The 23,751-nt window shown below is 31.8% G+C and overlaps 1 protein-coding gene across 2 annotated transcripts; it reads right to left on the bottom strand.

Moving 5' to 3' along the window:
* Positions 1-693: 693 nt before the first annotated feature.
* LOC143064568 (uncharacterized) lies at positions 694-23,259 on the bottom strand. 2 transcript variants are annotated; one of them, XM_076237481.1, is made up of 7 exons: positions 23,195-23,259; positions 20,913-21,146; positions 5,282-5,334; positions 3,570-3,629; positions 2,995-3,082; positions 1,957-2,046; positions 694-783 (listed from the first exon to the last, which is right to left on the bottom strand). In XM_076237481.1, exons 2-7 carry the CDS (start codon positions 21,136-21,138, stop codon positions 779-781), a joined length of 522 nt encoding a protein of 173 aa, XP_076093596.1. In that variant the 5' UTR covers positions 21,139-21,146; positions 23,195-23,259; the 3' UTR covers positions 694-778. The 2 variants fall into 2 exon arrangements, with proteins under 2 accessions (XP_076093596.1, XP_076093597.1); XM_076237482.1 differs by lacking the exons at positions 20,913-21,146; positions 23,195-23,259 and adding an exon at positions 5,658-5,779.
* Positions 23,260-23,751: the final 492 nt, after the last annotated feature.

Raw genomic sequence — 23,751 nt, 5'->3', positions numbered from 1 at the left:
CCAGTAATGATGTACAATAAGTGTCCATTAGCATATCGACTGACTGTTTAAAAACAATGCACCAATATCATCACTATCAACGATTCTGATCTTATTCAAATTCAAGATCGTGCAATGCCATTTATTTTTCTAAATTTCATACTTTACCGCTTTAAGGTAGCACAATACAAAGATGTTTCACTCCCAATCAGAAAACTTTAAACTGATGTAATTCATTTCATCCTTCTTTAAATATAACATAGAAAACTGTGTTGTACATGAATCTATAGAATATTTTTGGATGCTATGAATAACAAAGAAGCTAAATTCTTTCAAGTGTGGATATCACAATATAGCAACTAGTTATTTAACAATTAATTATGTAATAATTATGTCATAATGAAATTATCACAGTTTGAAAGACTAATCTTTATTCTTTCTTTCGGTACCTCATTTGTAACGTTTAAAGAAGGATGAGAGGAATAACATCAGTTTAAAGTTGTTCGATTGGAGGTGAAAAAATCTTTGTATTGTGCTACCTTAATACCCATGAGACCTGCACTGAACTGTCTAAATATTTGAGGTTTAGACAAAGACAAACAAGCACGAAATGATACTTATTATTAACTAAACACATATTCTTCTTGTGGACACTTTATAATGCAGTTTTTTGTCAACAGAATGAAATGGGTTCACGTGAATACCAGAAGTCAATCATATATAAACATTTATTATTCACGTGTATAGTCATGGCTTTTTCTGCCTCTTCAATCATGCTTTTGATGAAAATTTCTTGAATTTACGCTGTTAAAAGAAAATTACTAGCATTAAATTTTTGCAAGAAACAATAAATAAAAGGGAAATAATATTAATAAATAGTTTTACTGCCATGAGATATCTCTGAAATATATTTCGACCACGCAAGCATTCAAAATGACTAAGGTATGCATAATTTCAATCTAAATTCACACATGCTTTACTCGCCAGAATTGAACGCATATTATTTGTATTGGCATTGAAATGTCGTTTACAGATGAATTTGTTTACACTAAGTTCTAACTATTTCTGCAAACAAAATTTTATTAAATTCAATGTATTTGATTTAAAAAGAACTACATTCAATAAATAAAAAATAATACAATTTGCAATGGTGTTACTGTTAGTCACTTTGAAGAACTCAACTAACTACCTGTTATATATATATATTATATTTATAGCAGAATTAAATCTTTAACTCAGCTATGAGTTATAGGCTCACTATCTACATGTAACTTTGTGACATAGTATACATAGTGACTGATTTTTATTTATTTGTTCTTGAGTGTCAAAATCGAACGAAGAACTGTGTATGTAGCTTTAAATGGGTAGCATATTTTGACCCTGATTTCAGAATTATGCGTTGTTCTTTATTTCCTTGTTCATTAAGTGGTCATCATGTTGGGTTTATTTTGTGTGTTTTAGTTTATAAACATTCTAGATAGGCAAAGGAGGATTTTGGCAATTAAAAATGGTTAAACCCTACCATAAACAGAGTCGATACTATGGCAGGCTGTCTTGACCTTAATATTTTTTTTTTGTTTCTGTTTGTCTTTGTCTTTGATTTTAAGTTTTTATGGGGCTGATAATATGGCATGTTGTCCTGCCCAAATGTTTTTGTGATTCTTTTTATTTTATTGTATGTATATAAATCTCAAAATAACACGATCCTTTTTTACAATTATTCAAACTAATATTGCCTTTACAAACAGAGTTTTTTTTTATCTGGAATAAAACAAGTTCAAAACAAACAGCTCTACATTATGTTCGTGACAAACTAAATGATTTAACACTCTTCGAGATCTCCTATATGAACTTAACGCTACCTTTTTCATATTTCGACATTATATGTTTTCATAATCTTACATACAGTCCGTATATTTCGGCATTATTTCATGAACTCTGACATCAAAGCCGTTTATAGTACATGTTTTTACTTACTTGTCATTGGCATCTGTGTGGTCATTGGAAGAAGTGTTGTCATATTTGATCCGCCTGCATCGACAGTTGAACTAGAGGCCCACTCCATCACTGAAACAGATTGTTTTCAAAAGACATTATACGTGTATTTCTATTTTCATATAGTATTGCTGTGTCTTATTTAGTTGAAGTATGTGAACATTTTCAAATGTTCATTCCATTGAAATAGAGGACGTTATGCAGGGTGAAAGTATAAATACATGTAGTTTATGTAGTTCATAAGTACTGAATTTTGACATCTGTACGATTCAGACTTCAAAAGAGGAGCTAATGTTTTTTTTCTAAAAATGGTTTAACATTTCAAAGCGGTTTTATACTTTTACCTTAGTTTAAATTTATTAATTTACTTTTTACCTGAATTATTTATCCCTTATTTTATTAACTATGTATTTGCATTGTATCGCAGATCAAATTAATTCGTTCAGTGTGTGTTAATTTGTGTTACTACGTTTTTGTTATTGAGTTAAGCCTTCCAATTGATATTTTATAGTGTGTCTTTCTATGTTGGGATGTTATGCTATTGTTTCAGAAAAGGGAGAAGGTTTGGTACCATTAAAACGTGTATTACCGTTGCAATTGTTTGCAACTGTTCCAAGTTAGGAATCTGATGTTCAGTGGTTGTCGTCTGTTTATGTGATTCATAAGTGTTTTTCGTTTCTCGTTTTTATATAGATTAAACTGTTGGTTTTCACGATTTAATGGTTTTACACTAGTAATTTGTGTGGCCCTTTATACCTTGCTGTTCAATGTGAGTCAAGGCTCCGTGTTGAAGGCCATACCTTGACCTATAATGGTTAACTTTTATAAATTGTTACTTGGATGGAGAGTTGTCTCATTGGCACTCATACCACATCTTCCTATATCTATATAAAGAGAAGCATTTTTTTTTCCAGTTCTGATATTTTTTTTACAACGGTTAGAGGTCAGATAAAAACAAATAAAAACATCGTGTAAACATAATCAAGTTAGAACACTGCCTTACTCAATTTTAAAACTTACTAATTTGGGTTACACAAGCTTGATCTTTGCAGAAACAATGGTCCCCAGGGTGATGAGCACCAATGCATGACTGATGGTCTTCGTGGTGCTGAAATCAGATATATATTTTCCGTATATAGGTAATTTGAGAATGCAATTTGGGAATGTGTCATAGAGACAACAACCCGACCAAACAGTAGAAAACAGCAGAATGCCAATTAAAGGTTTTCAATAACTAAGAGAGAGAGTTTCGCTTGGACACACTTTTCGAAACGAACAGTTAAATACAGGTGATTTTGAGTTGAGTTATTTATTAACATTATTTCAGTAAACCAACAGCAAAAATGACTCCTGACTCGAATGAACTCTATACCGGATTCGTCGATAGGGTCTTGTATTGTCTTATCTGTATTGCATTAGACTTCCGTCTTTACGACAGAAAATTATGTTGTTGTATTTCGATACAGTTGGTATTGATTATTCTCATTTTTGTCAAATTTGAACAATTTTCGATTGTTCATAAAGGGTTAAGTTTAGGTTAAGACAAAAACAATAATTTTCACCATGATTCAAACGATTAGAAAGATTAAACGTACCCCATTTCCATGATGAGTATAACATTGTCCTGTCTGTGTCTTAAGCATAATCTGACAATACTGAAAAAAAAATGATAGGATTATGGTTTGAATGCTAAAGCATGAAAAACTAGAGTTATGTTTTGAAATCAGGATATTTTTATCATCAAAGGTGAACTCGGGTGTTTATTCTATTATTTTCTTTGGTAATTGTGGTTCAGTGCTAGCACTTCGTAGAAGGAATTGTGTGTTTGATAAACTATTGTGTATGGGAGAATATCGTTAATCTAATGAAGTATAAATTTGCTATTGGAAAATATACGTAGCATGAGTAGGCTTCCAAAAGATGATCTTGGATGACGTATGGTGTAGGTTTTATCACATGTTTAGAATTCTGAATAACCTGTGATTTTTTTTATTGATTTCTATTTAAAGAATGGTTAGATTTCAAATCATGAACCAAAGTTGTAATTTAGTGTGTTTTGCTGCTTTACTTTACAAAAAATATATATATAATTTAGAACATCCGATGCACCTTTCTATGTTAACCTTACTAATCAGGTGCATTTAGATAAAACAATAAAATTGAAGGCCAATGATGTAAACATCTTTTTGATACCTAAAGTACTATTTGACCAAAAGAAATAAACAAAATTATCCAAATCCAATATAAGCTTAATTTGACTAAAAAAGAAGAATTTTATATAAAAAAAAAAAAAAAAAAAAAAAAAAAAAAGGGAGATGTGGTATGATTGCCAAAAAGAGAACCATTTACCAAGGTCAAATGAAGTGGATGAAAGCAACAACAGCCTCAAGTTATGATAAAACTCCTACTTATTTTTTTTTATTTCTACGTTTAATTTGAGAGTATCTAATTCAGTAAAGTTTGTTTAAATTAAACTTATGTAGCTCGAAATATTGTAGGTTAACATATAAAAAATAGAGGTGTGCTTATTTTGATAGTAACTCACATGTTAATAAACATGTCTGGTTTGCGTTTATTATTTATCCCGTTTCATTAATATGGAATTACAGGATGTAGTTTTGCAATATTTCTGATGTGGAACTAGAGTTGGATATTCCAGCTGATGAAGTCAGTGTCACAAACAAGTAAAACTGCGATCTGTTATTCCATATAATGAGACGAGATAAATAATAAACGCATGGCTTTTTGTAGGTTAGTATAAATTGTATAATTCAGTCTATTTGAAAAGCTCACCAGAGCTTGTGTGAAATACGTAATTTATTGCATATCTACTTTAAACAAAAATTTGAATTTGACTGTAAATGATAGGTTTTATTGTTAACATTCCAGTAATAAAACTTATAATTTTTTTGATCCGAAAACTAAGTAGAAAAGAAGAGATTTATTCTTAAGTGCCGCGATTTTCAACCTAACTTGAAACTAAGCAATTTCTCAGTAAAAACAAACACAAGCGTGCTATGTTTTAAAAAGTATAAGCTCTTAATTTTGAATGAACATAAGTGTATATATATTAATGCCTTATTATATATAGTTTAAACCTGTATCAATTTTTTGTGATTTTTTAAACAAATTAAACGTAAAAACAAGATTAAATTGTAGATTTCGAAAAAAGAGGTGGCTCATGCCGCTACAAGGCAGCATTCGCACCCGCAAAGTGGAAAGGGATTAATATAAGTTGCAAAACTTGTTTCCCAATCCACCACATGTATGATAAAAATGTTTAAAAAAACAAACTTAATTAACTGACCTCTTGATCCACGTTGCATGTTGTTCCGAAGCAATCAATGGCAACAGTATAACCTAATATAATAAGAAAGATACAGTTTTATACATACACAACATTTCAAGAATTTCAATTCAATAAAGTGTAAAATATATACTCATCTTTTAAATGTGATTCGAATTTTGCAGTAAGCAACATCACACAGGAAAATAATAACCAATGAAACTTCCCTTTCTAAACAACGTCTTAAAAAAAAGAACGTTTTCACATGCATGTAGTTACTATATAGTATGTGTTATAAATTCGTTGATATTACATTGTATTTAGCCTGATGATTGATGCCACAGATATATAAGTATAAATGTATGTCCATTTCACAACTTGCTAGATATAATCTTACCAACAGCCAGCACTAAAACAAGAACAACGCTTATATTAACCATCGTGTTATGATTGTCTAAAGTGGTAAAGCGAGACTGCATCATTTATTTATATATGCAAATTTTGTGGATGGTTGGATAGCATTTATTGACCTTACGAAAGGTTAACTGAATTCAACACAGACCTATTTTCTTATTCGTGATGGTCTATACATGGGCGAATTGTTCTTAATGTCATGGGCACAATACAAAAAGAAATCATACCAAAGTTTTAACATGTGTCATTACTTAACTATTATGTTAACCGTACCTTGGTCATAGATTAAACCTTAAATTTAGGATAGTGATAGTGTATGAACGCTTTGTCAGAATTTAAGAATTTTTTAAGGATAGTTATTACAAACTTAGCCATTGCGTTGTCAGTTTATTTTCGATCTACGAGTTTGACTGTCTAGTATCTTTCGCTCCTCTTTTTTTCGTCATTTGATGAAATTTCATTTAATTTCGTCACTTCTGGTGGAAGTTGCATCATTATAAATCATATGCATCTATACAGTCTGATGGCGTTGTCTTCAACAAACGAGAATCGGAACAAACGATAATGAGACAGCAAGGAAATATAAAACATAAAAAAGTAACATTCAGCCTAGCTTTGTCTATCATAAATATCTCTTTTGACAGTGCCTAGGCTTTTGCATTTTTTCCCGGGATATCTAGGTACATTCAATATCAGAAGTTTGCAAACCGAAAACATACCTTCTCTTAAACAGAAAACCAAAAGTACATAAAGTGGAAAAACAAAATCTTGTAGAATAAATTTAGTTCATTTTACCGATCTTGTTGATAAATTTAGGATTTACTATCAAAGTTGAGAACCACCAGAGGTAAGCCCTCAGAGAATGATTAGAGCTAAATCACGTGGAACGCCATTAAGCAAACAACACGAGAGACAATCCCTATTTTAACTTTTCAATAAGTAAAATTGAGAATGGAAATGGGGAATATGTCAAAGAGACACAACCCGACCATAGAGCAGACAAAAACCGAAGGCAATCAATGGGTCTTCAATGCAGCGAGAAACTCCCGCACCCGGAGGCGTCCTTCAGCTGGTCCCTAAACAAATAAACAAATTAACAAAGTGCAGGTATCTTCTTATATCTATGTAAGTAATAATATCAACCTCAACTTTTAGTGCGTATATAAGTCTTCTTTTTATTTGTTTAAATTTCAAAATATTATAATATATCAGCAATGAATTAAATTAATATACGTCAATGTACCAAAGACAAGCTTTATATTTCCTGACCCTGTTTATTTTTAGTAGACTAGATATTAAATAAGGTCGAAATTCTAACAAGCTTACTTCACACAAGTCTTCCGATCATATTATGCCAAGGACATGCATGATAAGCAAACTAGTCACGGAATTAAGAAAATATGATGTAGGAACAAAATAGTGTCACCAATATACTAATTTCCAATCTTTTATATAATATAAAGATTTCGATACAATATGATATTTAAAATTATAGCCTCTTTTTCTAAAAACATTTCATTATTATAGCTTTGATTTAATGAGTGCATTAGCAAATATAATTATAATATGACCAATAATACTATACTGTCTGTTGGTTTAAAATTAGGTTATAGTTTTCAAATTTCTACTATAACCTAATTTTAAGACAGTATAGTATAAAATTATAATCCTGGTACTTTTGATAACTAATTATATTATAATCATATTTGATAATGTAGTGATTATATTCACAAATATAATATATTAAACCAAAACTATAATGATGATAATTATTTAAAAAAAGAAGCAATTTACAATACCATATTATACCGAAATCCTTATATTATATTTGGCAAAACATTTAGGAAATTTTGATCCTCATTGTTTTCCAACTTCGTACTTCATTTGGACGTTTAATGATAAAAGAAAAACAACATTAGAGCGTCACTGGTGAGTCTTTTTTAAACGAAACGCGCATCAGGCGCAAATATAAAATTTCAATCCTGGTATCTATGATGAGTTTATTACTGCTGCTGGAGTTTTTATTCCCTGCGGGTGTGACTAGCCCAGTAGTCAGCACTTCTGTGTTTACATGAATTATTATTTATATGATCATAATTATAAATTAACTGTTTACAAAACTTTAAATTTCTGAAATTCTAAGCTTTTCTACCTTAGAAATAGATTACCTCAGCTGTATCCGGCAAAACTTTTATACATATTTGGTTCTCAATGCTCTTCAACTTCGTACTTTAGTTGACCTTTTATCATTTTTATACGACCGCAAAATTTGAAAATTTTTGGTCGTATATTGGTATCACGCTGCCGTCAGCGTCGTCGTCATCGTCGTCGTCGTCCGAATACTTTTGGTTTTCGCACTATAACTTTAGTTTAAGTAAATAGAAATGTTTGAAATTTAAACACAAGGTTTATGACCATAAAAGAAAGGTTGGGATTGATTTTGGAAGTTTTGGTTCCAACAGTTTAGGAATAAGGGGTCAAAAAGGGCCCAAATAAGCATTTTCTAGGTTTTCGCACTATAACTTTAGTTTAAGTACATAGAAACCAATGATATTTTGAAACAAAGTTTATGACCACAAAAGGAAGGTTGGGATTGATTTTGGGTGTTTTGGTTCCAACTGTTTAGGAATTAGGGGCCAAAAAAAGGGCCCAAATAAGCATTATTCTTGGTTTTCGCACCATAACTTTAGTATAAGTAAATAGAAATCTATGAAATTTAAACACTAGGTTTATGACCATAAAAGGAAGGTTGGGATTGATTTTGGGAGTTTTGGTCCCAACAGTTTACGACACTTACCAAAGAGGAAATCCTGGATAATCATAGGTCTGTTCTTTGTTCCTTTGGTATTTCAACCAAAGATGAAGAACTGAATCTTCCATCACTGTATTGGATACCTAAACTACATAAATGTCCATACAAACAACGGTATATTGATGGGTCTTCCAAGTGCTCCACGAAAACTCTTTCTAAATTATTAACATCTATTTTATCAGCAATCAAAGACGGGCTTCAAAGTTATTGTGAAACTGCCTATTCTAGAGGTGGCGTGAATCAGATGTGGATACTTAAAAATTCCAAAGATCTTTTAGAGTACATACAATCTAACTCTCTTTCATCTTGTAACAATATTAAAACATTTGACTTTTCTACTCTTTACACAAGTATTCCACATTCCAAACTAAAAGACAAATTGAAAGAGTTGGTATTACTTTGCTTCATAAAAAAGAATGGCCAACGTAGATACAAGTATCTTATCTTAGGGAGGGATAAATTCTCTGAAACCGATATTATCAAGATGCTTGATTTCTTGATTGACAACATATTTGTAACGTTCGGAGGACGTGTTTTTCAACAGACTGTCGGCATCCCAATGGGAACAAACTGTGCCCCTCTACTTGCCGACTTGTTTCTTTATTATTATGAGGCTGACTTCATGCAGGAACTTCTTAGGAAGAAAGATAAGAAGTTAGCAATATCCTTTAACTCTACTTTCCGCTATATAGATGACGTTCTTTCACTAAACAATTCAAAATTTGGTGACTATGTGGAACGCATCTATTCCATCGAATTGGAGATAAAGGATACTACAGATACAGTTAAGTCGGCTTCATATCTTGACTTACATCTAAAAATTGACAATGAGGGTCGGTTGAAAACAAAACTTTACGACAAAAGAGATGATTTCAGCTTTCCAATTGTGAACTTTCCATTTCTAAGTAGCAACATTCCAGCAGCACCTGCATACGGGGTATATATATCCCAATTGATACGATATTCCCGTGCGTGCATTTCCTATCATGATTTTCTTGATAGAGGGTTACTGCTCACAAGGAAGCTATTAAACCAAGAGTTCCAAATGGTAAAGTTGAAATCATCCCTTCGTAAATTTTACGGACGCCATCACGAGTTGGTTGACCGTTATGGAATAACCGTTTCACAAATGATATCGGATATGTTCTTTACGTCGTAACTACAATCCCCTTCCCTTTCATGAATGTGACCTACCGAATTAGACTATTTACCGGATTTGTAATCACATAAGCAACACGACGAGTGCCACATATGGAGCAGGATCTGCTTACCCTTCCGGAGCACCTGAGATCACTCCTAGTTTTTGGTGGGGTTCGTGTTGTTTATTCTTTAGTTTTCTATGTTGTGTCATGTGTACTATTGATTTTCTGTTTGTCTTTTTCATTTTTAGCCATGGCGTTGTCAGTTTGTTTTAGATTTATGAGTTTGACTGTCCCTTTTGGTATCTTTCGTCCCTCTTTTAGGAATAAGGGGCCCAAAGGGTCCAACATTAAACTTTGTTTGATTTCATCAAAAATTGAATAATTGGGGTTCTTTGATATGCCAAATCAAACTGTGCAGGCCCGTAGCCAGGAATTTCCAAGGGGGGGGGGGGGGGTTCGTTGGACTCATGAACTCGACTTTATCAGTCACAATTTGAACAAAACGTTGACTTTGACAGTGCTTATTTGATTTCAAGGGGGGGATTCGTCCGAAACACCCCCCCCCCCGGGCTACGGGTATGCTGTGTATGTAGATTCTTAATTTTTGGTCCCGTTTTCAAATTGGTCTACTTTAAAGTCCAAAGGGTCCAAAATTAAACTAAGTTTGATTTTAACAAAAATTGAATTCTTGGGCTTCTTTGATATGCTGAATCTAAACATGTACTTAGATTTTTGATTATGGGCCCAGTTTTCAAGTTGGTCCAAATCAGGATCCAAAATTATTTTATTAAATATTGTGCAATAGCAAAAAATTTTCAATTGCAAAGTATTTAGCAAAAGCAAGAAATCTTCAATTGCACAGAATTGTGAAATAGCAAGAAATTTTCAATTGCACAGTATTGCGCAATAGCAAGAAATATCTAATTGCACAATATTGTGCAATAGCAAGAAATTTTCAATTGGAGTTATCTTTCTTTGTCCAGAATAGTAGTTGAATCAACTTAAATCATTGTTTTGCACAATATACAATGTATATTCACTTTTGCTACCAACTGATAAATTAAAACAATCTTTACCATTCAGTGATAACAAGCACTTTTTTACATTTTAATACTTTATGATGTATTTAAATGAGTAGTTATTGTTGCAAGCTCCATTAGAAATTTGAATTGAGATCAGTTTAGGAATAATGGAAAGGGGGATGTGAAAAAGGGGGGGGGTCAATTTTTCTCATTTCAGATTTTATAAATAAAAAGAAAATTTCTTCAAACATTTTTTTGAGAGGATTAATATTCAACAGTATAGTGAATTGCTCAACGGCAAAAAAAAATTAAGTTCATTAGACCACATTCATTCTGTGTCAGAAACCTATGCTGTGTCAACTATTTAATTTTAAATTTAAATAAGTTTGAAGAAGAAATCTTTAATTGATTTGTAAGATCTTGACATTTGTTTTGTGTAAAAAACCCATATAATGTCAAAAATTTGATCACAATCCAAATTCAGAGCTGTATTTTGTCCATACTTGCCCCAACTGTTCAGGGTTCGACCTCTGCGGTCGTATAAAGCTGCACCCTGCGGAACACCTGGTTTTTTTTTTATAAAAGCGTCACTAAAGAGTCTTCTTTTAGACGAAATGCGTCTGGCGCAAATATAAAATGGCAATCCTTGTATCTATGATGAGTTCTTATACTAATGACGCGCAAAAGTCCTATGTGTGTAGAAACAGTTAACTAATTCATTCAGGAGTTCGTCAAATAAAAAAATATAAACCGATGGTTGATTCTGTAAAGATGGTTGACACTAATGAGCCTGAGGCGAAATTTTGAATGCCACACTTAATAAAGTATGAGGGATGATGATTATTTTACTTTATAACAGGCAACCGACGCAACCATCGTCCGATGAATTTAGTGTGAGTACTGTAATCTGGTAAGTGGACAACTCCGGTTAAGGATATTTTTCACAAAGTTAACAATGACAAGTGTCATGAAAATGTAAATGTATGCAATATTGAACTATTCAAATCGAAACTTCTGGAATATTGTGAACGATTAGAGTCATTGGAAAAATCGTTACTTTACCAAAAATTAAGGAAATAAAGCACATGACCAAACTTTATGTTAAAATGAACAAAGAAGAGAGTTCTTTGTATAAGTAAAGGGATAAGACGGACACATGTTTTCAACGTAGGACATCTTCTCTAAAAAAAAAGTACGGTTGCCTATAATTGCTTAAATTTACATCATTTGAACTCTGGCGGAGAGTTGTCTCATTGGCAATCATATACCACATCTCCTCATTTTGATACAGGATATACACTAGTATTCAATAATCCAAATAATCATTTGCATTTCATCTATATAATTATTTGAATTATGCCATGGTAAATAGTTACTCAGGTTGGATCAAGAATACAAAGAAAGGCCAATTTGAGGATTCATGACAGGTTCAACAAAACCTCTAGTTGTTTGTATTAGAGTAAATGTTTCTCAATTTGATTCTTCTGACACATATATCTGCTGATAAAATAGTTTTGGTATTTCAAGATTTCTGTTGTATTTTAATTTGCCTCCAGTCGAGTATTCAGTTTTCCTTTACACTAACCCAGTTCGATAAAGATCATCCAAGAAATTCTACTGCGGAAAGTAATCGCCAAGCAACAGCTGCAAAATAAACAAAATATGGTAAAGTTGTGGCTTTCAATAGTAGCGACTTTTAGTACATCGGTCTTTAGACCAGATCATTTTTTTTTTTATCAAAATCACAGATTAAATTATTTACAAAATCTTAAAATGCACCGTAGTACATTATGGCAAAAGTTCTCGCAGTTACTGAAAATAAGTTTAAAGCCAATTAAAACTCATGAATAAATCAGGTTATCTACGATTAAAGTATCAATCAGATTATCCCAGACTAGACTATCAATCAGTTCATTTCCAACGGATATAGAGAAGGACGTCATAACAGCCTGGAAAGCCCTGTGCAATGCTGTAATATAAGTTAGCAGTTTCGACAGGATCATAAGTACTCATGACTGTACATTTATGCATGTAGTAATATATATTAAGTTTCAATTTATCAAAAAAAAAAATCCATGTTAGTACCGACAAACATAATATTTAACGATTTCGCTACTATACGGTGTAAGATTTGATTTGATTTTCGGTGTTTTAACACCACTTTTAAGCACCGCATTTAGTCTATTTCGTAGCGGTCAGATTTTATTGGCAGAGGAAGCCGGATTAAGATTGGAGTCGAATGCACCCGGTGTTTTAAAAATAGATTAATTCGTTAATTCAAAGGTTCCATGAATCATGTGTAACTTTGATGCCCTGTTATCAAAATTACCGTAAAAGTTAGGCCTTTTAATAAGAATTCTAAATCCAAATTTACAAACCAATTTTTTTTTTAAAGTTTTTAGAAATTGTTGGTAACGAAAACCCCGATTTAATAACATGTTAAACATAAATCACGTTCAATGATATCTAAAACGTCACTTCAAACTACAGAAGAATGAAATTCACGTTCCGCTATATAAGAGAGGTCCTTTGAAATTCACGGAATAATAGTGACTATGATTAAAACTCATCCTTCCCAAGCATTGGTCATTGCAGTTGTAAAAAAAATGGAGTAATAACTGCTTCATAATATTGACTTACATCTAGAAATGACCAGTGATGACCGACTGATCATGAGAACTCTACAATCAAAAATTTAATTTTTATTGTTTGACTGTGAACTTTCCATTCTTATATACCAACATTCCAAAACCCTGCATATGGAGTATATATATATATATATATATATATTCAATGGCTTAGAGGGGAGCTATTGAACAAAACGGTTCTAGTTGTCCGTTATGAAATATCTGTTTTACAGATGATCATGAATGTGTTTACTGGCCCTAGCCACAATTACAACCCTTTTTATGCCCCACCTACGATAGTAGAGGGGCATTATGTTTTCTGGTCTGTGCGGCCGTCCGTCCGTCTGTTCGTTTGTTCGTCTGTTTGTCTGTGCGTCCGTTCGTCCGTTCGTCCCGCTTCAGCTTAAAGTTTTGGGTCAAGGTAGTTTTTGATGAAGCTGAAGTCCAATCAACTTAAAACTTAGTACACATGTTCCTTATGATATGATCTTTCTAATTTTAGAGACTTTTGACCCCAATTTCACAGTCCACTGAACATAGAAAATGAAAGTGTGAGTTTCAGGTTAAAGTTTTTGGTCAAGATAGTTTTTGATGAAGTTGAAGTCCACTCAACTTGAAACTTAGTACACATGTTCCCTATGGTATGATCTTTCTAACTTTAATTCCAAATTAGATTTTTTGCCCAATTTTACGGTCCATTGAACATGGAAACTGATAGTGCGAGTGGGGCATCCGTGTACTTTGGAAACATTCTTGTTCATAAATCGTTACAATAGCGAATTCGACTTTCACCTGATTAGTAATTTAAATGAGCAGCATTACTAGTAGCTGCGGAACCGTAGCTCTTATGTCCTTATGCTATTTTTTGGCTATTTGCGGACCATAGAGCTACGGAATCTTCCTATTTCAAAACGTTCGGGATTGCGACCCAGGTTCAGGTCGCACTTATTTCCCCAAAAAACATTGTTTATAATAAATGCAAAGCTTGTCAATATATATAGTTCGTTTCGTCAGATATTTTTCTAGGATATGACGTACCTATATGTTTGAATATTCATTTCCTTAACACTATTATCTAATTATTCCATTTGTATACATTCTCCGCCTATTTTGTTCGGCCATATTGAATCTCGTGGTGACGTCGCGAAAAACAAGAAAAGATAATTCTTATAGGAAAGCACGTGTTAGTTTGTTTACGTTGTCTTTTATTTTATTTTCATGACTTTTTGAATGAAACTAAGTTTGATTAAAGTTAGATACTAAGGCAGCAACCATTTGATTTTCTGGGGGGGGCTATGGTTTTTTTTGGAAAAAAAAGTTTGTTTCCAGTTTTAGGAGAAAAAAATAATTTGTTTTTGATTCTGAGAAAAAAAAATTGTTTGTTTCACCCTCAGCTGCCACTATATGTAATGCTAAAATTGAAAGAAAAAAATTGTTTTCGACTTGTCGCGAAAAAAATAGATTGTTTTTCGCCGCAGGCGAAATAAAAAGTTTGTACAGAAAAAAAAACCATAGCCCCCCCCAGAAAATCAAATGGTTGCTGCCTAACGGAAATAATTCTTTCAAGCAATTTAAATATTTAGTATGAATAAATATTGTAAAGTCTTATAAACACTCGATTATCGCTTAGAAATAAGTAAACAACCAACACCAGGTGCGTAGCTAGGCCAAAATGATGTGTACGCAATGCCGGGGAAAGAAGTCATACGGCGACAAGCTCTAGAGTAATTGGTGCAAAATCCTGCATTTTCGGGATTTCCTGCGACTGAAAATGACCTCACAGAAATCTTATTTTCATGAGTAACAAGACAACTTTTGAAAATAATTAAATTTGAAAAAAAAAATGAGTGAAAATAAAAAATTCTAATGTGTAGTGGGTAGAGCTTATTTATATATCAGGTAACAACTAAAATATATAGTGCCACCACCATATATTTTAATTGCTACATAATCAGTCTCAACCCACTATACATTCACTGAGAAAATCCAAATTTCTAAGCCTTAAAGGATATTTTTTTTATATTGAGAAAATACATAAATAAATCGAATTACATTTCTCTGTTTTATTTTATAAGAGCAGTCTTTCTTTTAGCTTTTAATTCTCAAAGTTAGTTCTGATGGTCAATGACCATTGCCTTTCCAGTTATCCAAAACCGTGTCTGTTGAAATTTGTTTTTCGTGATATATACTAGTCAACAAAAGAAACGATACACGACTTTGAAATAAAATTTATCAAAAAGTATTAAATATAAAACAAAATGAGATATACTGTTTTAAAAAGCTTTCATTTGCAATGTATGCACATGTGATAATGAAAATCAAAAATTGTCGGAAAGTATCTAAATTCCGTGTAAACGAACATAGGGTGCAAATTAGTTTTGCGGAAAGTTGAATAAAAAATCGACAGATAATTTTCTAAGTACTAAATAAAATTTCAAGTTTGTTTAAAAATATTCAATATGCAATCAAGTTGTGTTCATGTTGTAATTAATGGGTTGAAATATTGTTTTTTTTTCAAATTTTTGGGAAAAAAGTGTTTTTTGAAATCTCAAAAAATGCAAAAAAATGTTTTTTTTATTTTCGTCTCAAATCAATGCTTTAGATATGAAAACAACACACAGTAAATTTGGAACCTTTCGGATTAGTTTTAAGATTTTTACCGCTTTTTGAATATCACTTTACACATACTGTCTATGGTAAATCAGTTGATAATGTATACATTTTAACGATTTCTCGTGGGGCCGAATTTTGCTTAACAAATAAACAAAGAAACTGTATGATTTTTAAAAACAAATTGATGGCAAACATTGTCTTTACTTTTAAATGAGAGGTTGGCATCATTAATTGGAACTTCTGTTTTTAAAATTGTCGTTTTATGTAAATTTTGTAAAAAAAAAAAAAAATCGCGAAGAAACGTCACGAAAGCAAAAAAATGTTTTTATTAAACGGATTTATATTTCCATAATGATTAAGTATTACTACCTTCAATATTGGGCAAATGAACGGAAAACTTTATCTTTATTTGAAAAAAAGTCTTGTATCGTTTCTTTTGTTGACTAGTATATGTTCAATAGAACAAGCCCAGCTGAACGAATGGATTTCATTGTATTTCTTTAGTCGTCTCATGGTACTGAAAGAGTGTTCTATCGTTGTCGTCCAGACCGACATACATGCATATTATATGTTAAGTATTTTAAAGATTCCCGGGTATAAATCCTTGTAAGGAGGCATAGTAGACGCACTTATTGTATTCTGAAACCCCGAGGACTCAGCTATTTTAGTTGTTTGCATCAGCAGCACAATCACGATGCTGGTCCCGAAAATGTAAAGAGAAAACTAGTTTCCAGAACGGAATATAGTTACAACTTGAGTGACTATTACAATATTTTTATAACACTTTATAATTAATTCTATTACTACAGTTTTATTCTAACTAGATTTACCATATTTTCATTTTTGTCAAATTTTCAATGTGTACGCAACTGCGTTTTTGCGTACGGGTTGCTACGCGCCTGAACACGTGTTTTTCTATAAGAGTTATCTTTTCTTGATTTTCGTGACGTCACCACGATATTCAATATGGCCGAACAAAATAGGCGGAGAATGTATACAAATGGAAATAATTAAATAATAGTGTTAAGGAAATGAATATTCAAACATAAATACGTCGTATCCTAGAAAAATACCTGACGAAACGAACTATATATATTGACAAGCTTTGCATTGATTATAAACAATATTTTTTGGGGAAATAAGTGCGACCTGAACCTGGGTCGCAATTCCGAACGTTTTGAAATAGGAAAAATCCGTAGCTCTATGGTCCGCAAATAGTCAAAAAAATAGCATAAGGACCTATAAGAGCTACGGTTCCGCAGCTACACTACTAGTACTTATAGTGACACAGGTACTGTTGTCCCTTCATACGCATTATTTCTGTGTAGCTTTTATGAACTCTTGTTTATCTTTAAGTTCAACGTCTTGGTCATGTGATGTCTGTGTTTCTCCGACTTACATGTATGGTTTTAATTGCTCCTTTATTCCATATTTTTGTATTCTCTATTTAAATGTGGAATTCTTACTTATTTTGTATTGGCAGATTATCAATCACGGGGTAGGAAAGTTTCATGGAGATTTGATATTGGCAATTTTAATTTCATTCCTCTTAAAATTATTTACTAGCTGGGTCAAAAGACCGCAATTAGCAAAAACTTAAAAAAAAAATTATCTGTGATTTGTTTTCTGGATAACATTTAGATTGCACTTTGAAAGTCTCATTTTAAGTCTTGTTAAATTGTACTGTTCGATTATTATAATTATACTTAATTGGTAAATACTGTTTAAACAGTTAAATTAAAGTCGCATTCATAATATAACACTATAATTACATTAGATCTATGTTTCATTATAAAACGTTATTCTGATTGGCTAGCTGCACATCACGTGTTATTTCTTAAGCAGCTGTATCACACAATAAAACTTATCATTCATGATGACACGAGGTTCCATAGTTGTAACAGAGCTGGAGGGTATCATTTATCAGTTTATGATTTCTAAATATAAGAAACATAACCCCGTTGAATTTGACAATATACGGCACTAAAACTTCTACGAAAGTTTTTATTTTTAAAGTAGTACACTAAATCAAGTACTACCAAGATAGCACTCTCTGGTATACATCTATACTGTACATAACTGCAAACATGAACACTTACAATTTATTACACACAAATATGTTACAACAATACATTATAGATCAGGCGCGTAGCAACCCGTACGCAAAAACGCAGTTGCGTACACATTGAAAATTTGACAAAAATGAAAATATGGTAAATCTAGTTAGAATAAAACTGTAGTAATAGAATTAATTATAAAGTGTTATAAAAATATTGTAATAGTCACTCAAGTTGTAACTATATTCCGTTCTGGAAACTAGTTTTCTCTTTACATTTTCGGGACCAGCATCGTGATTGTGCTGCTGATGCAAACAACTAAAATAGCTGAGTCCTCGGGGTTTCAGAATACAATAAGTGCGTCTACTATGCCTCCTTACAAGGATTTATACCCGGGAATCTTTAAAATACTTAACATATAATATGCATGTATGTCGGTCTGGACGACAACGATAGAACACTCTTTCAGTACCATGAGACGACTAAAGAAATACAATGAAATCCATTCGTTCAGCTGGGCTTGTTCTATTGAACATATACTAGTCAACAAAAGAAACGATACAAGACTTTTTTTCAAATAAAGATAAAGTTTTCCGTTCATTTGCCCAATATTGAAGGTAGTAATACTTAATCATTATGGAAATATAAATCCGTTTAATAAAAACATTTTTTTGCTTTCGTGACGTTTCTTCGCGATTTTTTTTTTTTTTTACAAAATTTACATAAAACGACAATTTTAAAAACAGAAGTTCCAATTAATGATGCCAACCTCTCATTTAAAAGTAAAGACAATGTTTGCCATCAATTTGTTTTTAAAAATCATACAGTTTCTTTGTTTATTTGTTAAGCAAAATTCGGCCCCACGAGAAATCGTTAAAATGTATACATTATCAACTGATTTACCATAGACAGTATGTGTAAAGTGATATTCAAAAAGCGGTAAAAATCTTAAAACTAATCCGAAAGGTTCCAAATTTACTGTGTGTTGTTTTCATATCTAAAGCATTGATTTGAGACGAAAATAAAAAAAACATTTTTTTGCATTTTTTGAGATTTCAAAAAACACTTTTTTCCCAAAAATTTGAAAAAAAAACAATATTTCAACCCATTAATTACAACATGAACACAACTTGATTGCATATTGAATATTTTTAAACAAACTTGAAATTTTATTTAGTACTTAGAAAATTATCTGTCGATTTTTTATTCAACTTTCCGCAAAACTAATTTGCACCCTATGTTCGTTTACACGGAATTTAGATACTTTCCGACAATTTTTGATTTTCATTATCACATGTGCATACATTGCAAATGAAAGCTTTTTAAAACAGTATATCTCATTTTGTTTTATATTTAATACTTTTTGATAAATTTTATTTCAAAGTCGTGTATCGTTTCTTTTGTTGACTAGTATATATCACGAAAAACAAATTTCAACAGACACGGTTTTGGATAACTGGAAAGGCAATGGTCATTGACCATCAGAACTAACTTTGAGAATTAAAAGCTAAAAGAAAGACTGCTCTTATAAAATAAAACAGAGAAATGTAATTCGATTTATTTATGTATTTTCTCAATATAAAAAAAATATCCTTTAAGGCTTAGAAATTTGGATTTTCTCAGTGAATGTATAGTGGGTTGAGACTGATTATGTAGCAATTAAAATATATGGTGGTGGCACTATATATTTTAGTTGTTACCTGATATATAAATAAGCTCTACCCACTACACATTAGAATTTTTTATTTTCACTCATTTTTTTTTTTCAAATTTAATTATTTTCAAAAGTTGTCTTGTTACTCATGAAAATAAGATTTCTGTGAGGTCATTTTCAGTCGCAGGAAATCCCGAAAATGCAGGATTTTGCACCAATTACTCTAGAGCTTGTCGCCGTATGACTTCTTTCCCCGGCATTGCGTACACATCATTTTGGCCTAGCTACGCACCTGTAGATTCTAATTATACATACACAGTAATTTATATATTTTTTTTCTTCTCAGAGAACGTAAGTTTAAGAAACTTTTATAAGTGAGGGTGCTATCTTTAAGTCAAATTCAATATACAGAGAATCACAATTTACCAAGGACGTACGTGCTGCGGTATAATTGTATTAATGTGTATACCATGTACGGGAATATGTCAGACCCCTTCTACGATTTGCATATTTGTAAAAGTCAGATATGTCTATCCAAAAGTATATGATACTTACAGTTTTCATGTTTAAAAAACAAACACACCTTCCAAATCATTTAATATTTATAAACAAAGAAGGCTAAGTTACAAATAACGGAATAATAAGCTCACATATATTTTTCTTCGTAATATAAATTAACCAATAGATAATCAAGATAATTAAAATACACACTATAGCTCAGATTTAAATAACAAGATTAATTAAATTAAAGGGAAAAAAAACTCACAAAATTTCTATAATATGGATATATAATGTAGGCTAACACTTAAATAATGAAAAATTTAAAACATTTACTTGAAATGTTTTTATATAAGGTAATCTGGCGCAATACCCGCAAGGGTAGTCGCCATTAAATTCTATTTAGTAGTAGTAGTACACGAGGTCCCATAATTAAGTGCACAGGTAAATTAAATAAAAAACTTGGTGTAAATCGTGTTTTCATGATCCTAGCTAAAAAATGTAATTATAAGTATTGAATGCTTCTTTTTGTAACTTCATAGGGTTTTAAAAGCGTTGACCGTGCGCACATTTTGAGAATGAAGCGCTTCCGCTCTTCATACAAAATGTACCTCAGTCAACGCTTTTACACCCCAATAAAGTTACAAAAAGAAGCATTCAATTCTTAAAATAAAATATACGATTCGTGATACTTCTTTACTAGTCCATGCACAGGAAATAGATGAAGATTGATTAATCAACTCCTCCACAAAATGAATTGTTGCTTAAAGATATAGCCTTTTAGATGAAATAACAATAAAAACAATTACTTACAAATTACTGTTCCGTATGGTTTATAAGCTTGATAGGTTTCTTTAATTGTGTCAAAAAAGCCATGATGAACCAAATGTGGTGGAGCAGGTACGCCATATACAGGGTTTGATAAAACCATGTCAGGGCCTGACATAAAGTCTGGTTCTACGGGGAAACCAGTGTACACATCACCAAGTACAATCGATATTATTGAAATTAATGCAATATATTTCAGATAATTGGTCATTATACACCCTGCAACAAATATTTTTGCAAAATTTTAATATTTCTCAAATTTGAACACATATTTAAGAGAAGCTGCGTAGTGCATTTAATCATCATTGAACACATACTTGCATTTAATATTTTTTCTGGAAAAAATGATGCAGTCTGCTAATTAGACCATAGATAAAATTAAAATGAGTGATGATACGTCAATGAAACAGAAACCCAACGACAAACAAAACCGTAAAAGGTCAACAAAAGTAGACCGGTGTATTACACTATTCACTAAACCTTAAATTGTTCAGTCGAAAACGTAAGGAATAGGATTAATAATATGGACTTTTAAACTACTGCGATCAATTTTACAAAATATTTCTCTTCATAATTTTAATGCATAAACCAAACGACACTTTTAAGCTTGTAGTAATCTGAAAACCAACAAGAAAAAAACTAACACATACACTATGTGCAATTATCGAACAACATCAGAATAGTGATAACCTTTATCTATTGCTCAAAACAGAAACGGAAACTTTTTTCAAATGCCTAGGTTCCTTCGTTAACTTTTCAGGTTTTAATATTACATTCTTATTAAATACCCTTGAGTAGAATATTACTTTCAAAAAACAATCATGTTTATATGTGTGATAAAGTCTTGGATAACTTATAATAGATGTACACCCTTGCAGTCAATTATTTCTCAAATGTTCATTGAAATCTGAGACGTTACTGAAAACATGGGAATACGAACCGACCCCCGAAACGAGGAGTTCAATAAAAGGGGCCAACGGAACGCTATCAAGAAAGGTGAAGAAAAACAATATTAATATTCTGTTTTTCCTGGACAGTATCGGAAATAAGTTACTAGTAATATAGGTTTAGTCCTCCCTATGTGAGTCTATAAAGTACCTTATGCAGAAGCTCATCATGGATTTTAAAACAAATAAAAAAAGTTATTTGAATATTTAAGTATTAAATTTCCTACCGTCATATCAAATATAATTTCAACTCCAACTTCTCTAACGGATAACCCCATGGACTATTGATGATCACATTTTAGCAAGAAAAAGTAACGAGGAAATAATACAAATACAAATACAAATATTTTTATTTATAATAACCAAATATTGTTCCAACCTTCCGTTAGGAAAACTTTACCCTTGGCATGCTGAATTGTTTTCAGAAATTGTCTAAATTTCGAGTATTTGCAAAAAATATGCAAGTGATATGCAAATGAGCTGTACCCTGATGCTGATGAATACTGATTGCATTAAATCTAAGATAGGGGATCACGGGGTGGGGTGATCGGGGTGAAGAGGCGGGGAAGGATGGGCGATAATTTGCCCCAAAGTTGGTCCTCATGTGCGAAAAGCGTCAATTTTGACGTTTTTTTTTTTTTGTTCCTTTTCTCGACCTGGAAGTCCGAGGGATGCTAATAGATGCACCTAACTGTAGTATACATGTAGATTGGACCCCAGTGAACATATTTATTACAACAGTTGTTAGGTCGGCGTGAAACTAATCTGGGTTTATCAGACTAAAAAAGGTCATTTGCACCAAAATTTTTTAAAAAATCTTTTTTTTTTTTCGATTTTGAACTTAAACTGGACTTGCAACCGAAAGTAGTCGTGTCCGTGGCGTATTTTGATAATAAACACGATCAGTTGTTATATGCCTTTGGGTTAACAGTAGTTAACAGTTTCAGTTCTCATTTGATGGAGCGCCATAGGTGCTAAATAACGTTGGTCTGGGTACGGTCGTTATATTACGGCCCCCACATGACAATGGTTAATGATGACTGTCGTTCACTTTTGGCGAATAGATTATATCACATGATCTTTGCGGGTAGTAAAAATAGGAGGCTCCGTGCATTCTAACAGTTGATTTAGATTTTATTTTAAACTATAATATCGGCCACTATGTTTTCAACTCGTTTTAACACAACAATATCATGAAAAATGATTTATATATTTTGTTCAAATTTAGTGTGCAAAAATCCGAGCAGTATTTTGATTCATTCAAAAATCTGTAATATTTTCTAATATTTTCTTTTGTATCTGTATATATTAAAAACTAACCTGACTTATACAGTTATACAGTGTCCTGTGTGTCCTGTATTAAACGACCAATCTTTTATCAACCTTCCGCATGTCTTGTTACATATGGAATTGGATAATTCTAGTCGTTGTATGCAGTAATCATATACAACAAATACATCAAGGGGAATTCATTAAAAGAAATATAGTGAGTATGATAGATTATTGTCTTTTATTTTAAAAAAATGATTATAATAATCTATCGTTCACAATTCTTCTCTGTAAGTGTCTATTATAATTAGCCTCTCCTCAAGCTTAGTACCTTTGTTAATTAAATGTTTAACAAATATAAACATTTTTAAACATTTATTTATTTAAATATACAAATTATCTTAATATACTTATTCAATCTTTGTTAAGGTGGTTTATTTACTTTTTGTTTAGATTATTGTTCACATATTGACGCCTGTTGTTGCAAAGTTTCCTGCAGATTCGTACATTTTTTAAAACCACAATGAGACACTTCTGTAATTATCAGACTTTATCTGAATAAAAGCTTAAATTAAAAAAAACTTTGAAAAAAAAATCCACATAATTAT

Source organism: Mytilus galloprovincialis, chromosome 2 (assembly GCF_965363235.1).
Source record: "Mytilus galloprovincialis chromosome 2, xbMytGall1.hap1.1, whole genome shotgun sequence".
NCBI lineage: Eukaryota > Metazoa > Mollusca > Bivalvia > Mytilida > Mytilidae > Mytilus > Mytilus galloprovincialis.
Note: the sequence above shows the minus strand (reverse complement) of the source record. Positions and strands in the feature narration are given on the sequence as shown.

Bases quoted from the DNA above. Each gene is read 5' to 3' on its own strand.
- LOC143064568 (XM_076237481.1), bottom strand. From the start codon at position 21,138: ATGACCAATTATCTGAAATATATTGCATTAATTTCAATAATATCGATT. The intron at 3,630-5,281 runs GTCAGTTAATTA...TTTTTTTTTCAG, and splicing joins CATGCAACGTGGATCAAGAG to TATTGTCAGATTATGCTTAA. The intron at 3,083-3,569 runs GTACGTTTAATC...ATCTGATTTCAG, and splicing joins ATACTCATCATGGAAATGGG to CACCACGAAGACCATCAGTC.